Below are 17704 nucleotides of genomic sequence, written 5' to 3'. Positions count from 1 at the left end.
TCTGATGGAGGGGGGTATGTGTACTGTGGCTGTTTCTAGAGCATTTTCTAACGATTCATCATCACTTCCTCCTTTTGACATAAGCCAGCCTGTGCTCTTTTGATAAGACCTTCCTCCTCTTGATGTTGAGGAATTTAGCGATGTAACTGCTAAAAATATATTTTCCATAAATAGGGAGGTTAAACAAATTGAAGGAATGTAAAAAGTATCACTTCTTAGATTCTCCCTCTTAGGGGAAAAAAATCACCCTTTGGAACTTCCTGATTTATTTGGGTGTTTAATTTGGAAAAGTCAGATGGTGCTGATGGAGGAAGTACCCACATGTAACCCCTGTGAGTTCTACATGGAGACCACTTAATAGAAATCGTCATATAGTCTCCGAAATCTTCCTTTGATTATGTTTGGTGTTTAGAGAATGTGGGCAGTTGTAAAAAAGATCATAGACCCAAATTTAAAATGCTAAGCTATAACAGTCCTCAATAACAGGACAAAATCTAGATGACCTTGGATTTGGCGGTGAGTTTTTAGATACAGCATCAAAAGCATGATCCATAAAAGAAAAATTGTTAAGGTAGGCATCATTAAAATTCAGAGATTCCACTCATGAAATGCACTGTGAAGAGAATGAAAAGACAAGCCACAGACTGGTGAAAACTATTTGCAAAACATGTATCAGATTAAGCACTTGTATCCAAAATATACAAAACATTTAAACTCAATAATAAGAAAATAAACAACCCTATTAAAAAATGGGCAAAATATGAACAGACACTGCACCAAAAAGGATCTACGGCTAGCAAATAAGTATAGGAGAAGAGAGTCAACACTGTGTTTTGTTAGGGAATTAAGAACTAAAACGAGATAGCACCACACAGCTATTCAGGGCATGGCAACTCCAAATGCTGCAAGAATGTGGAGGAATAGGAGCTTTCATCAGGAGCAGCTGGTGGGGCCGCTATCAGACTAAACGTGCATTTACCCTACGATCCAGCACTTGTGCTTCTGGCAATTTACCTACATGAATAGAAAACTTACAGCCACAAAAACCTGCTCAGAATATTTGATTGTGGCAGCTATGTTCATAATTGTGAAAAGCCTGGGGGCAACCAACATGTTCTTCAGTAGGTGTCCGTGTAAACAAACTGGTATGGCCAGACAATGGAATATTAGTTAGCATTGAAAAGAAGTGAGCTCTCAAGCCGAGAAAAGACATAGAGGAATTTTAAATGCTTACTATGAAATGAAAGAAACCAATCTGAAAAGACTGCATATTGTATAATTCTAACTATTTGATGTTCTGGAAAAGGCAAACCATAGCGATCAGTAATTGCTAGAGTTGAGGGAGAAAGATGAATAGGTAAAGCACAGAGGACTTTCAGGGTAGTGACACGACTGTATTGCAATCTTACGATATTGTGTATTTGTTAAAACCCATACAACTGTATGCCACAAAAGTGAACCCTAATGTAAACTACAAACTTAAGTTAATAAAAATGTCTTGATATTTTCCATCAGTCTCAATGATCTCTCATCAGTTGTAATAAGTGTGTCACTAATGCAAAATATTAATTATATTGTGGTGTTATTACCTGTGTTGAGATGAGAGGGGAATCACAAGAATTCTGCACGTTCAGTTCCAATTTTTTGTAAACCTAAGATTGCTTTAAAAAGAAATTAAAGCAATTCAAAAGGGAAAAAAACAGGTGCAGGCAAAATTTTTTTTTTTTTACCTTGTCAATATTTGGTATGCAGAGAATGTGAAAGCAAAGACTGAACAGCCATACAGATGACTGGGAACAGGTGATTCTCTGTAACTGCTGAAAGGGGCTTCTGCCTGCTTGTGCTCTTCAGTGGTCGTAACTGAATATGAGGTGCACTTTTTAAACAATGCTGAAATCCTGGTGCTGTTTCATATCTGGAGTCCGAATGCCATGCATGCATTGACCAGAGTTATCAAAACGATTGCCAGCCAGAGCTGAAGATTATAGGTGAAGTGCACTTCTTTAAAATTCAGCTTGAAATAAACTCGGTTAATGATTGAAAGTTTCCTCACTGTTCGTCTCCCCAACTCCAGGTCAAGGTTTTGAATGGCATCTGCGACAAAACAATCCGATCCGCGGCGGATCCTATGATGAGCCAGTGTGCGTGTCTGGAGGAGGTACACTTGCCAGACGTGAAGCCCGGGGAAGGCCTGGTGAGCATGTGGGCAACACTTGTTTTAGTTATAAATAATAACCCATCAGCATTTATGAAAGACTGCAAAATAAAATTTCGGTTGCTTTCAATACTCCAAGTCCTAGTGGTAGCATTAAGTGAAATTGTCTTCCACTATGTATTTAGGGATTTGCCATCTTGAACTCACTTGATAATGTTTTGTCTTCAAAATATAAGTATAAATACAGTTATAAAACTCTATACTCATATCTTGAAGGAATTGCCTTAATCATTTTAAAAATAAAACGAGGCTGAGGAATGCAGGGTGAAAGGCAACATTTACACAAAGGAAAGATGCTCTGTGGGTTCAAAACAACATCGTCCTAGACGTCTCTCTTGGCACTTAGCAGGAATGTGAGAAGAAGCTGGTGGGAAGAAAAGGATATACACAATGGAATATTACTCAGCAATCAAAAAAGAGAAACTCATGCCATTTGCAACAACATGGATGGAGCTGGAAGGGATCATGCTCAGAGAAATAAGCCAGAAAGAATAAGAAAAATACCGGATGGTCTCACTTATAGCAGGAATTTAGAAAACCTAAATAAGGGACCAGGAAAAAGACTAATTATAATAAAGTAAAAATAAAATAAAGTAAAAAAGCAACTATAAACCAGAGACACACTACGGGGGGTGGGGGGTGGGAATTGTATGGGGACTATAACCAAGATAAAAATGCATACATTGTGCAAAAATGAACAATGATGTAAAAAATACATTAAAAAAATGAAAAAAAAACAAGTTTCATCACTAATGCAAGAGCTGTGTAACAGCAGATCCCGAGAATACACGCAGGTCGCTACCTGGCTGCCTGGTCAGTACCCGGATGCCCAGCTCTCCAGGCCCTAGCAGGCCTCTGCTGGGATTATGTTGCTGAAATTGAAGTGAAGAAACCATCAGACCATTGATGAACCTGGAGGCTTTGAGTCAGAGAAGGCTGGGTTTGAATCCCAGTTCTCGAGAGACCGGACCTCATTACCTGTCCGTTTCCCAAGCTGTTAGGCGTGGACAATAACGGTCTCCTAGGGTGGTTGAAAGCTGTTAGGTTAGAGGATGAATACCGAGCACTGCTTGCTGGACGCACAGAACATGTGCGATTGTTGGTGGCTGCAAGTGTTGTTGTTGCTGTTGATGAGCAGGAAGGAAAGGAGGGCCGGGGGGGAGCAGGAGGAGCTCGTGGGTAGTGACTGTGGGCTGCAGACAGCCTCTCGCTGCAGCCTCTCGCTCACACAGAAAAACGGATCAACTGAGTGTCTCTGAGCCCACATTCTTAGCAGACACGTGCTTCCTGACACCGCAGTGTGCAGAGTAAGCGAAGGACTCCAGTAGATGAGGTCGGGGAGATGTCGTTGAATTACTGTCAAGCATGGAAGCGAAGAAGACGCCGACTGGGCAGAAATGAAGGTGGCATTTCAGAAGGCTGGCTAGACCAGCAGATGCCCCGGGGAGAGGAGTGCTGGGTGTGGGAAGAAGCTGACGACTCTGCCCCAGAAAGTAACCAGAAAGGAGAGAAATGGGGAAAGCCTTGAAGGCGTTAGTCTTTGAGGAGATTCTCGTGACAGAGCAGGGCAACATCAGGCTCAGAATTGTTTCTGAGGAGGAGCTGCGGGATCACTATATACAATCCAGGGGGCACACCTCTAGTTTGTCCCGTCTGCTTTGTACTCTTTCCCCATCTTAAAAAGCTTAGCTAAAAAGCTTTTTTTTGCTAAGCTTTTTAAGCTTGCTTTTAGATGCGATGTGTTAAATTTCACAAGTGTCTTCTCGTGATCTGGCATCCACCTGTCAGGCCTTTTAGAGAGGAATGGAATTATTTTTATGCTTCCCTTACATGGAGGGGCTCCTCTTTCTGACACACCTCCCACTCCGACACTCACGCACCTCACTCGTAAATCCTGGTCTGGGTTGTTCGTGGCTCGTATAAGTCACTCAGACATGATTGCTGACGACAAGTTGAACTGAATAGTTGGTGACGCCATTGGGCACAGAGGTAGGCAGGGGAGACCCAGCCTTGTTCACAATGCCTCATTCATACTGCGAGTCTGAAAGGGGTGCAAAGTCCCCAGAGTTGTGGGTCATTGGTGCCCCTGCGCCAGGAATTACACTACCAGGGAGATCTCACCGCTCATTTCTTTGGCTGGTATTGCGGGTTGTCTAGTCCCCTTCACCACTTTCGGATCTTGTTTCTGTGGGTCTCAGGTGGTTTAAATATGAGTATTGTTCTGAAGGGTCTGCCTTTAATGTTTTGTAAGTTCAAGTCTCACTCGCGGCTGTATTCCTAAATATTGGAGTAATGAGTTACTGTGTCTGTGGCTCACTCTAGGGCATGTACATCAAATCAACCTACGATGGATTGCACGTGATCACCGGGACCACGGAAAACGTGAGTGTGTAGCCATCAGTGCAAACACTGTGATGTGTTTAAACAGATTTGATGCGGAGGTTCTGTACTTTGCATTTAAATGTATGCAGGCTGTTTTATTATCTGCAGTGAGAGCGACCTGCTTGTCTGTTTTGTTTACTTCTGTTGCTAGTGAATACCAGCTGTTGTCAATTTATTATTTAAATTGTCTTGGATTGCTCTTGTTCACACACCTCACCCAATTTTGACCCCTCACGCTTGTATTAATCATTCCTTGTGCTTCCTGGATGTTGCAACCCATAAATGCAACAAAATGACCTAATTTTGCTGAGAATCGCTCTGAGAAGAACTGGAATCTGTGGCCATATGTGTGAAATATGTTTTTTTGTTTGTTTAAAGGAATTTATATGTGTCACCAAAGCAGAAGTTTTGGGATATTTGCATGACACAGATTCTGTTTATAGAGTTGTGTTTTGTAATATTTGGCATGGTACTGAAATTTTGTTTTTCCCCCAGTGCTTTGTATGGAAAAAGCAAGGCTCCTTCTACTGTTTTCTCCCTTCTTTCAAAAGTTCTGCTACATGAAAGGTTTTTCTGATATTTTGAATTTGTAAAACATAGAGCAATTGAATGATTTTTTTCTTATAACTTACTATATGGCCAAGTTTTGAATGGCAACGATGTAAAGTTCAAAATGTTTCAATAGCTTTTCCAGATCTGTGTAAAAGCAGCCTGTGTCTTTGGAATAAACCCACTATTTAATCAATGGAGACAGGGAGAAATAATTAAAAAAAAAATAAGAAGTTGAGTAACTCCTTTTGTAATCTGTTTGGTGGAAAATGGGTGTTGATAGGTCTTTTGATAAACTAAAATGGCCTGATCTTTAGTGAGTGTTTTTGACATAGCTTCCTTTTTGTAGTAAGAAAAACAGTGACATTGTAAGAAAACAATGACATTGTTAAAGACGTCAATGAATTATATATATGTTGTGTGTTTCTGCCAGATGGATGCGTAGAAGATGGTAGTGTTTTTAAGCCTTCTTTGTTGAGAACAACTAAGAACGTTTACCATGTCACCCGATAGAGAGTGATATCATAGACCATCTTGTTTTTAGGACCAGGGATGGTGCAAAAGAAAAGGCCGCACAATGTACAGCCCTTCTCAGAGACTTTGCGTAGTTTAGCTGAATCGTCCTAAGAACATACTCGTGTACCACTCAGCCCCTTGTTTTGGAATTGGATGGATTCAGAAGGATGGTTTTAGTTTTGGAAAGGTTGAGATTATGCATTTAGCAATTTGGTGATTGCATTGTTTAGCAATCAGACGTCTCTCTGGTCTTCTTGAAGCAGTTTCATCTGGGGTAAATGTGTAGCTCACTATGGTATTACTACCAGAAGGCACCCAGATTTCTCTCTTCAGCAATGCCCCCCCCATACCCCCAGCTTTGTGTTTTAAGGATATGAATTGAATGAAAGGCTAAAACAAGGCTGCTTTTGAATTGAGTGAAATGTCGAATGCAATGCTATACTTCCCAGAATTCCTACCAGACCCATAGACTGAATAAAAGATTTGATCCTAGTGTCCCCACTCAGGGATGTTCATAAGACATCCCAGAGAGAGGTGGTTTCCATGTTGTTAAAGATCAAAAAAGGGAACACTTATCTGATTCCATCTGTTCATCCATTTGAAAATGTCACTTACCCTTTCATTCATTCAACTTGTGCTCACTGCATACCCAGAACATGCTGAGCTCCTGCTAAGTCTTAAAGATGAAGTGAGAAGTTAGTGAAGAGTGCACTTCTCAAGGGCTTACTCTGGATATTTTGTACTTAATGCTGGCTGTTTTACACTTTAAGGGCAGAGAATGCAGAATGCCAGCTCAGAGCAGCTTTCCAGCCACCACTCAGGGTCACTATGACATCAGAGTCAGAACCTTTTAATGGAAGCCCTGTGCTGGGTGGTGCATAGAAACCAGCCTTTGCAGTCCCGGGCAAATTGTCTTCCTGTTGAGCCGTCCCTTGACTGAAGCAGTGCCAGTAGGCCACCTCGGGCCTCCAATCCATTTGTTTGGAGGTTAGGTGAGAAGCCAGGACATTGCCAAGGTCAGCCGAATAGTAGCTGGCGATTCTCTATCTGATTTCTCTTTTGATGTTGTTCAAGACCTGACAGGAGTCTTGATGGGAGTCCATCCATTTTCCTACTCCCCACCCCAGAGATGAAGTACGATTAGATTCACTGCTGAAGAATGGCTGCTTTCTTCCCCAGGTCACCTGCAGCAAACCAAACAACATCATTTTTCAACAGTCTGGCTCATGGGGAAGATGGGCAAGAGCTTCCGCACCCAGGAGACTCTTGGTATCAAGCTCTCCCTTTACCGGTGTGCTGCCAAGCACAGCCGTAATCCTTGGTGGGACATCTGAGGAATGAATGAATGAAATGAATGCACGGGGAGCCTCAGCACGGGAGTCAACTCAGGACATTGGGGCTTGTTTTATAAGATTGCACATCCATCACCAGGGTCTTTCTGGCCTCGGGGCCATCTTTCATGAAGTGCAGCTCACTTGCAGGAGAGGACAGGTTGAGTGTCTGACACACAGGGCAGAAAAGAGCTCACAGACATTGCTACTTTCTTTGGTCAAGCGCCTTGAGAGAAAGGGATTTCAGAAGACCAGCGTCCTGTGGTGCCCACCTTGCCAATCTCTCAGGAGAGGCACTCCTAGTGCTTATGACTGCAGTTTTGAGTGTTTTTAAAATTAATGGCCACAGTTCTGTGCCCTGAATTGGACCTGCACAAGTCAAAGGGAGGATTTCTAGAGTGGGATGCGCTTGGCTCATTTCTCGAGGAGCCTAGCATAGCAGCTGGGTGAGAAATTCAGCATGTGTGTCTTGAGTTTGGTCGCTCTCGCCCTCCCTGTGTTTAAAGGTGCTATTTTTAAAGGATAGTTGTAAGTTTTCTTGACGATTCAGCCAGTTACATAAGTTACCAAATAAAATATTCTGTCTAGATAACACTTGATTATAATTTGAACCTTTCCTTGTCTTTGGTCATAAGAGATAATCTTAATCATAAACAGTACTGGTTTGATTAAAACAACAATACTATAGGCAAAATGACTGACAAGGAGATTGTACCAACCTATCTATACACACACCTGTGGCGGTATAGGTCTATGTGCATACATTTGCAAGTTTATGGACAAGTGTCATTTTGGGGAAGTGAAGTCAAACCTGTGTTTTGGTAATGAAACTGCACTCATTTGAATTTTACCTGAAAAAGAAAAAAGTGAAATTCATTTTTCCCTAAAGAAATAGATTGTATATTGTCCTGTCTTTTCCATTTTTCATAGCATTGTGATAAAACAAGGTTGAATCAAAATAAGATTTACTTTTAATGATCACTTGAAAGGAAATGGATGAGCTTTTCAAGTTAAGCAGTTGGTCACCGTTACAAACTGATTTGGATGGGGATAAAAGTAAGGTATCTTTTAGTGAACCAGGGGCTCTCTCGACAGCTCCTCAGTCAGCTGTGTGTCCTGTTCTCTCTGGTAGGTGAGATGAAGGAGCTGTGAGAGTGAGAGATGACCCATTATAACCTGTCATCCTCAGATAGGTGACATGGGTGTTCACGTGCCAGGTTCTGCAGACTGGCCTCAGGAAGCTCAAGTACATGGTCTTGAGAAATTTTTATTTTTATTGCTCATTGTCCAAAGTAGGAAGAAAGAAGAAGTAGAAAGAAGTGGAAAGTTTAGAGAATTAAGATCATGTCTTTGTTTCTAGTCTCCTGCAGACAGATCTCAGAAGATCCACGCTGGTGATGAAGTCATTCAAGTTAATCGGCAAACTGTGGTGAGTTTGTTCGTTGAGACCCTGTGAGACTTGAACATTCCCCTCAAGAACTTTTAACTACGTCCAAGGTCATTTTACTGGCATTTTTAAAATTTGCCATTGTTATCCAATTTCTCATCACTTTAAGTAGTGCTGAGATGAATATATTCGTCTCTCTCTGCTTGCAACCCACTCCTTGTTGTACATTCCTAGGTTTGATTTTCATTCCTTGTGAGTGAATCTCTCCTCATTTTCTTCCTTGAAGGTGGGATGGCAGCTAAAAAACCTGGTGAAAAAATTGAGAGAGAATCCTACTGGAGTTGTGTTACTGCTTAAGAAGCGCCCCTCGGGGTCTTTCAACTTCACTCCTGCCCCCCTGAAGAACCTCCGGTGGAAGCCACCCCTCGTGCAGGTGTGTTACCTGTTGCCAGCCTTCAGTTGTAGCTGCCTGTGGGTGGTGTCCAAGGTCTGCTTTGTCCTCAATAGCAAGGATGAACATTTGGAGGTGGCTGGTATAAGGGGCTTATATATGCATAATAAAAATCACCCCATAATCCTACATTCTGGATTTGTGGGAAGTAAAGGGATTCAAAGCTCGCTTCCTCAGCCTTACCCCAGTGCAGAGGCTGTGACCTCAATGGTCAGTCCTCACTGCAGAAGGGCCATTCAAGTCCTTCTCCTCTCATTGCAGATGCACACTTCTAGAAATTCCCACACTTTGAGCACTGACCCTAGAGGGACCACATGCAGTTGAGTCCTTAGCAGCTGTTTACCAAGGGGGTGTTGGGGACCAGCCCCCCGCGGGAAGCTGTGTCATTGCATATGGTGCACATTGTGTAGAATTGCCAGACATGGGAAGACCAACTTTTGGTGAATTTTATTATTTAATAGTATTTAAGTAAATTCTCTACCAAACTTCCTTTATTGTCTACACTTGGGTGGACCGAGTTCACTGGCCAATCCCTAATTGTACCCTCCATCCTAAGCATCATTGCCTAAAACAGGAATGAAAAGCAATGACATTTTAATGCCCTTTTCGAAGACAGAGGTTGTAATTTATTTGTAACTGTGAATCTATCAGACATATGCAAAGGGAAGAACAAAGCGAGTCTCAAGCCATCGATGGACACTTCGAGATGCCCGGGGCTCTGGAAAGGTGCCCACATGTGCACTCACGGGGATGCTGAAAATAAATGACAGGACTTGGAGGCTGGAGCAAGGAGGGGCCCGTAATTAAAATCACTTCTTAAACGATTGAACCTATCAGCCACACTCCTGCTGCTTCAATTTGCATGGCTCAGGAGAAGGTGTAGCAGCTTCAATTTTTGTTGACATTCCCAGGATGTGTTACTTAATCACATAGAGGCTTTATGAATTCATCATTGATACCTGAGTGCCCACTGTGCCTCAGCTCTGCCAGCTGCTTGGTGCAGAGATAAGTGCTGGGTCTGGAAGGAGGCAGAGACGAGAGTGGACAGGGTAGGCGAAGCACCTCTTCCCGAGCAAGTGGAGGGAAACTGAGGCAGGGATGTTTAAGGGATTTGCTCAGAGGCACCTGGCTCCTGAGCCTCTACTTCTCATTTTGCAGCTGGTCTTTCCCAGCCCCAGTTAATTCTGAGAGTGTCAAAACAGAATGCAAGTTGGAGAGTCTCATGACTGACCTCGGCCCATCTTACATAGGGGCTGGTGTTGGTTTTGGGGGGACAGAGAGAAGCTAGGCAATAAGAATAACCTCCACATTAACCTCCCCACTTTGCACTTGCTCCCACCTCAGACCTCACCTCCACCCACGACAACCCAGTCCCCTGAGAGCACTATGGATACCTCGCTGAAGAAGGAGAAGCCAGCCATCTTAGATCTGTATATCCCTCCTCCTCCAGCCGTCCCCTACTCCCCTCGGTGAGTCCTGTCACTTTCATGGTGTGCATGCATGGGCGGGGATTCTAAGTGGTGGTGGGAAGACCCTGCAGATCTCAAGAGGGGAAGCAGCTGAACTCCAGTGTGACAGGGCTGAGTCTTGAACTGGGTTTAAAATGTGGCATCCTGTGAATGGATCCAGAAGATGTGGCCTATATACAGAATGGAATGCTACTCAGCAATCAAAAAAGATAAACTCATGCCATTGCAGCAACGTGGATGGAGCTGGAAGGGATGATGCTAAGTAAAATAAGTCAGAAGAAAAAGATAAATACCGGGTGGTCTTACTTACATGTGGAATATAGAGAAACCGAACAAAGGGTCAGGAAAAAGACAAAACTTGCAAGCTGACCATAGGCACAGCCGAGGCACAGTGCAGGGGAGGGTCGGAAGAAGGGTCAAAATGGGAGGGACGAGCACAAGGGACAGTGGTGATGGTCATGGTTGCTGTGGTGGTGGGAGAACCCACGGGGACTGCACCTGAGGGGAGAATCAAATACTGTCCAAAAATGAACAGCAATGTAAGAAAATAAATTTAATAATTTTTTAAAAAATGTGGCATCCTAGACATGGGGGTATGGAAATAAATAAAGGGGGTCAAAAGATACAAACTTTTGGACCTTTGATAAATACTTTCGGGGAATGTGTGTACAGGTGGTGACTGTAGTTAGCAATTGGTGTGTTGTGGCTCTGAAACTTGCTGAGAGAGTGGGTCTTAGAGGTTCTCATCACACGAGAGATGTGACTGCGAGAGGGGGTGGGTGTTGACTGCTGACTCACAGTGGGGCTTGCAGGATCTCCACGGGCCACGGCATTTTGTGATACACCTTCTAGGAACACCATGTCACGTGCCAGTTACGTCTCAGTAAAACTCCAGGGAAAGTGCAGAGTCAGGTCCAGGTTACACGGTCTTGACATTGTGTAGTTTCGGGATGGTTGGGGCGCTCTCTGGAAACATATGGTCCAGGGAGGAAGATAATAAATATTTCGGTGAGATTAAAATTACAGCTTTATTTTGCTGGGGGTGATGTGTTCTTCCTAGGACTTTAAAAGAAGCCCTGTGCATGGAGGTGTGGGCCCTCCATCTTTGTGCTATGTGGATTTGTGTGTGGGGGGGTGTTTATTTAAAATTTTAAAGATCATTGTTTTATTTATTTTTTTAAAGATTTATTTATTTATGCATATAAGAACTGGGATAGAGGCCAGAGATGCGGGGGGTGAGAGGATTCACCAGAGACAGAGTGGGGAGCAGAACAGGCAGATTGACCGAAGCACACTGCTAAGGGGAGCAGCGGGTGAGCCAGGAGAGGTCTGCTGTGCCATGTGGGTTGCTCCCTGGCTGGTCGGGGATCGAACTCGTGCTGCAGAGGCCACAGATTGCTTCATAGTGCGGTGCTTAACCCCTTGACCACCAGGGAGGCCCAAAAGATCATTGTTTTATAATGACTGTCTTAAAAGTTAGATGTTACAATGCTGATAGATGGCCTGTAGAGGATCATTTAGGTATGAAATGTACATAACTCCAATCAACTGGTGCTAGTAGGACTAGAGCACCTGGCTCATTTGTTCAACATGCGTTTACTGAGCCTCAGGCCTGGGTTCCATCTGACCCAAACCAGATGTCGTTCTTGACGCCAGAGAACTGCGCATGTCTTAAGTCAACTGTTTAAGGATAAATTGAGAAGTACGTGCCTAAGCTATAATATTTCATAGGACAAAGTTCGGGCTGAACTTACATTGGTGTTTTACTTTATTTTGGAGTTTTTGCCTTAAGCTGAGCATTGTGCTTTTCTTAAGTTTCTTCCCTGGGTACAAAGAAGACTCAATGTCATTCTCTTCTTCTGAGTCTCAGTTTGCCCAAAACATTATTGTACATGTAGAGCAGTCAGCTCTGGGGCCGTGGGCTCTCTGGTTGGTAGTCAGGGCTCTTCCCCGCAGCCACAGGCCGGAGTGTGTGACCCTGGGATCTAAAATGTGTTTTAAGCTACAGATGGTTGTTGCCTCTGTGCATAAAGAACACAAGTTTCGCTGCTGACTGCTGTGTGCATCATTCTGTAAAAATGTAGGGAAGAACCCCACTTCTGGGGCCTCCCTGGTGGCGCAAGGGGTTAAGCACAGCACAGTAAAGCTATCTGCAATCTCTGCAGCACAAGTTCAATCCCTGGCTGGCCAGGGAGCTACCCACATGGTGCAGCAGACCTCTCCTGTCTCGCCCGCTGCTCCCCTCAGCAGTGTATTTCAGTCAGTCTGCCTGTTCTGCTTCCCACTCTGTCTCTGGTGAATCCTCTCACCCCCCCACACCTCTGGCCAGTACCCCAGTTCTTGTATGCATATATAAATAAATCTTTTTTTAAAAAAAAAAAAACACTTTCTCCCTCCAGCCCAGAATATTTTCCTTTTGGCCTCAGTGAGGGGTCACAGGAGCAACAGCAAGGGAAAGGGTACTCCTGTAGGTAGTGAGAGAACCAGTACCGAATCTACTTAGGGGAGACAGACACACACACACACACGCATGCACGCCATTAATGAAGGATATTCACTAGGGAATGAAAAATGCAAATGGTTTCAGAGAATGAGTATTGAGTCATGAAAACTCCGTGAACGGGGAAGCTACACATACCAGTTTAAAAGTGGAGAAGGAGCTGGATTCCCGGGGAAGTGCCCGCAGGCCGGGGGCTGACCTGGGACACCTCACAGGCAAGGCTAATCTTGAGAGTATTTTTGGACTCAGCTGGTTCTGTATTTTGTCTAGCAGTGGTCACCTAATGGAATTTACTAAGTGTAAAACTTTAACCAGCTGGTAACTTGGACTCAGCTGAAATTGCCTTTATGTTTTATTAGAAGCTGACATTTGGATAAAATTAAGTTGGAATCTCTGATCCAACTTTTGCCAGTTTCTGTGCTTAGTCCAGAAAATAGACATTCTCTGTTGGTGACTATAAAGGCTCCTTTGTGCTTTTTGACATAATTTTCAAATCTAGCAACTCCGTTGCACCTCAAGTGTCTTCTTTGCTGGATCTTGGCAGAGACACTGCTCTGGGCATGAGAAAAACGGCTCGGCAGATCGTACCTTAACTTGTGATTCCTGCGGTAAATAGAAGATTCCATTTCAGGACAGAACAGGGAAACCAAAGTTAGTTTTTCAAAGGAACGTTTGTACCATGTAGACCTATAGGAGGAAGAAATTTCATGGATTCTTCTTTAGTGGGATCATGATGTCTACTCTTCTGTGATAGGATCTGTATGTATTTGGGCGAGAACTGCAATGAAAAAGTATTGCCTTTTGCTCCTGTGGCAAAGGGGGATTTCAATTTTCTTATGTGTTGGAGGTCTGCGTCTCATGGAATGCAGGGGAATCTTTGTGAGCAACTTAATTCTGGCCCATTATTTTCCAGCGTTGAGAAGGGCAGTTCTGCTTACGGAGGATCCAGTCGGTGTAAACAAGCATTGCTTGGCCGGAAGGGTTCTGAGTCTCCAAATTCCTTCTTGGACCAGGAGAGCCGCAGGCGGAGATTTACCATCGCTGATTCCGATCAGTTGCCTGGGTATTCCGTGGAAACCAATATTCTGCCACCAAAAATGAGAGAAAAAACACCATCTTATGGTAAGTTTCCGAGTGTTTGTTTTGTTCGGCCAGCTTGCCTTTTCCTTTTCTTCTCTCCCCCCACCCCCTTCCTTATATGGACTTGTTGGATGAATTTGGCAGACATCAAGGGTAATCCAAGGAAAACATAAACCTCAATGAAATTCTAAGTATGAGACCTTTATTCATCTCTCTCAAGTGAAGCCTTGTTGAGTCATTACTCGGCTTGGCATCGGAGCCCAGGGGCTGAGATCATGTTACCGTTTTAACTTTCAGGGCCTGGGTTTAACTTGGAATGTTTTTGCTGTGTAGACCCACGGACTCAAGTTCAGCCGGCCTCTGTCTTAATTGCTGGCTCTGGAAATACGATGCTTAAAAACGCTTTCCTTATTTTCAAATACGTTAGTGCTTCAGCTTAAGCGAGGGCTAAGATGGGGGAGGGATTACATTGTAAATAAAAAAGGGGTTCTCTAAATCCCTAAACTCATCAACCTGTCATCTTCCTTCCCTCCCTCGGAAGGCAAACCCCGGCCCTTGTCAATGCCTGCTGATGGGAGCTGGATGGGGATTGTGGACCCTTTTGCCAGACCTCGAGGCCACGGGAGGAAAGGTAAGCTCATTCACACGGGCCCCAAGCACCAAGCGGGGCGTCAGGAGATCCAGGCCCTCATTTCAGTGTTTTCCCTCAGTGTGCTGTGGTAACTAGAGGGACGATTTAGTGCCTCCGATTCCCAGCTCATCATCAGGCGGGCTGCTGATGTCCTCATCCTCTTTATTTGGAAAATGGCAGAATTACCTGACCCTGTTAGTGTTTGTACATCTCCTATTTAGCCTTATGTGCTTTTGAATAGCCATAGACATTAATGTTCTAATTTTTAAACAGATAGAAATAATTGTTATTTTTTATTTTTTATTTATTTTTATTTTATTTTATTATTTATTTTTTAAATTTATTTTTATTTATTTATTTATACAAGCACTGGGTACAGTCAGAAGTGCGGGAGGGTGAGAGAATTCACCAGAGCCAGAGAGGGAAGCAGAGCAGGCAGAAGGACCGAAGGACACTGCTGAGGGGAGCAGCGGGCGGCAGGAGAGGTCTGCGCGCCATATGGGACCCTCCTCCTGTGGCCGGGGAGCAGCCGGGGATCGAACCCGCGCAGCAGAGGCTGTGGGCAGCTTTGCAACCCGGCGCTCAACTGCTGCGCCACCGGGGAGGCCCGATAGAAATAATTATTTGTTAAACAATCTCATCCTAAATTTTATGATTACTATTATTATTCTACTTGGTTTTTGATGAACATACATGGATTTTTTTTTCCCTCCCAAATTCTTCTCGTGTTGCAAAGTGATTACTTTTGGGATAGAAATTTGTATTTCATTCACCCTGTGATTAAACTGACTGGTTTCTGCAGTAGGCTTATGGAGGATGTTTCTAAATATTCTCACTTTGGGGTGAGATTACTTTTGATTATCGACACTGGCAGGGCATTGTAACTTTGCTTTTGTAGTGCTGATACAAAGGGCAGGGGGGAAGTTCAAGTCCAGTCAGTGCTTGACATAGTAAAAGGAAGAACAAAATTCTGGAGGCCCAACTTCCACAGTGATCAACCCCTGACATCTCCTGGGACTTGGTCGAGGTTGTCACCTACTTACTCTTGTCGCTTGTCTGAGGTCCTTCCAGGACACCCTTAGCTGACAAGTGAAAATGTGTGGAACAGTCAGCAGGTGGCAGGGCTGTCCTTTGTTTAGATTCAGAACTGTCACCATCTTCATAGCCACTTTTAGCCATTTAAACCTTGATTTAGCCTTTTATTTCCTTTACATATTGTCATTGTGTGTGTTGGGGTGGGCTGGGAAGAGTGTGTGAAATGGGTAAATGGAAGAAACACTTGGTCCAGTCCACATTTTTCATGTGTGTTCATTTTAGAATGAAAGGTTTCTGCACTTAAAAAAGTAACAGTTTTATTGAGTGATAACTCAACATAAAGCTCACCCTTTAAAATGTATAATTCAGTGATTTTTGGTGTAGTCATGTAGTTGTGTGTGTAACACTGTTATCTAATTCTAGAACATTCTATCACTTAAAAACAAACTCCAGATCCATTAACAATCATTCTTTATCCCCCTTCCTTCAACCCTGACACCCACTCATCCACTTCTTGGATGGATTTGCCCATTCTGTACATCTCACACAGACTCATAGAATATGTGGGTTTTTGAAAATGGGCATATTTTAAAAGTAAATTTTCCCCTTTGATGTACAAAAACAATTATAATGAAAATCAGCTAGAAGGAACAAGAAAATAGAACTCAGCTGTAATCTGTTTCCCCGGCCTAGAAGTAATCACTCTGAATGTTTTGTTTCTCCTTATCACTCCCAGAGTGACATATTATACACCCAGTAAAAAGGTGACACGCGGAAGTAGATGCTAAGTAATACTAAGCCACCTGTGTTTTAGTAACTGTATTAGCAATAACTGTATTAGCAATCCACTTTGTGGTTGTAGGTCCTCCTGATTCATTTTGCTCCTGTTAGACATTTAGGTTATTTCTGTTTTCCTCCCGAGTTATAAAGAATGCTTCAGTAAGCATCCTTGTACATAGATCCTGACACAATTTTTTGGAGTGAAATTTCTGGATCCAGAGACCGCTACATGTTGCCAGCGTGCCCTGCTGTGTAGATTTTTTTCAGTTTCTTAAACACCCTTTCCCTTCAAGCCAGGGGGTTTTCTTGTTTTTAGGGTGGGGTCATTCTCCTTGTTCAGAAATGTCTCAAGCATTGCAGAGCATGAAAATCATTGAATCCCCTCGATTAAAGGTGAATAGAGCCAGCCCTCCATTCAGGGTCATAACCAAAGGCACCCCACTTTATAACACTCCTTAAGGGTGCCCCATGCTGCAGCTCTTGAGCTCTAGAATTCCATGACTTTTTCTCTGCTTTTTGATTGCACATGAATTTATGAAAAAACTGCACTGGTGAAAATAAATGGGGTTGCCCTGATTCTGCTCTGTTCTTGTGCTACTTCTCAGGGGTGATGGATCTCCCCCATGTCTGCCATGTAAACACCCGCAGGGCTGGCCTGGCCTGGTGCCCATCACTGGGCGGGAAGGCAGGGCCTGGCGGGGTCAGGCACCCGGGGACATCAAAGGTGGCCGGGACCCTGTGCCTCCTCCTTCTAATGCCCGGTGGGCTTTGTCTCCTGCCAGGTGAGGACGCGCTCTGCCGGTACTTCAGCAATGAGAGGATCCCCCCCATCGTGGAGGAGAGCACTTCTCCCCCGTGCCGGTTCTCCAGGCCAGAGCGGCACCTGGTGCGGGGCGCAGACTACATCCGTGGGAGCCGCTGCTGCGTGACAGCGGATCTGCACGGCAGCGCCACCATCCCCTTCCAGGAGGAAGGCTCCAAAAAGAAATGTGTCTCCTCAGGGGCCAAGTCCTCCTCCACAGAACCTTCCCTGCTGGCCAGCTGGCTCACGCGCCTCAAACTGTTGACTCACTGAGCCCTGCGCCCCGCCCGCCCCCCGCCACCAAGTGCCTTGTGTCCCCCGCGAGCGCCCCCAGGACTCGGCCACAGTGTGATGCAGCCGCCTTGTGCACCGCAGCGCATTGTTTTTGGAAGTTGTATACGGGATGGGAACCACTGCCGAGGATCTTAAGTGCTGGCTTGTGCAGGTGGACGGAGAGAGAGGGAGAGTGTTGGACACTGAGTTGGAACTCAGAGACACCCGGTGAAACGGGTCGGCAGAGGTCTTGGGACAGAAATCAGTGGCCATGGCCATGGCCACACGGAAGTTGTGTTGGTT

At 44.3% G+C, this 17704-nt stretch overlaps 1 protein-coding gene across 3 annotated transcripts in view; it reads left to right on the top strand.

Moving 5' to 3' along the window:
• Nucleotides 1-17401, top strand: part of CNKSR3 (CNKSR family member 3) — a gene marked incomplete at both ends in the record, with an annotated part of 85496 nt that extends 68095 nt beyond the window's left edge. The window contains 8 exons of one of the 3 annotated variants that reach the window (XM_084259549.1): nucleotides 2075-2194; nucleotides 4538-4597; nucleotides 8354-8422; nucleotides 8667-8813; nucleotides 10176-10300; nucleotides 13714-13922; nucleotides 14422-14511; nucleotides 17109-17401. In XM_084259549.1, coding sequence (XP_084115675.1) covers nucleotides 2075-2194; nucleotides 4538-4597; nucleotides 8354-8422; nucleotides 8667-8813; nucleotides 10176-10300; nucleotides 13714-13922; nucleotides 14422-14511; nucleotides 17109-17401 — 1113 coding nt within the window. Of the gene's footprint in view, nucleotides 1-2074; nucleotides 2195-4537; nucleotides 4598-8353; nucleotides 8423-8666; nucleotides 8814-10175; nucleotides 10301-13713; nucleotides 13923-14421; nucleotides 14590-17015 lie in introns of all 3 variants that reach the window. The other 2 variants (XM_084259547.1, XM_084259548.1) reach the window with 2 other exon arrangements.
• Between the last annotated feature and the right edge of the window lie 303 nt (nucleotides 17402-17704).

This window comes from Talpa europaea, assembly GCF_964194135.1.
Source record: "Talpa europaea genome assembly, chromosome: 2".
NCBI classification, from domain to species: Eukaryota; Metazoa; Chordata; class Mammalia; order Eulipotyphla; family Talpidae; genus Talpa; species Talpa europaea.
Note: the sequence above shows the minus strand (reverse complement) of the source record. Positions and strands in the feature narration are given on the sequence as shown.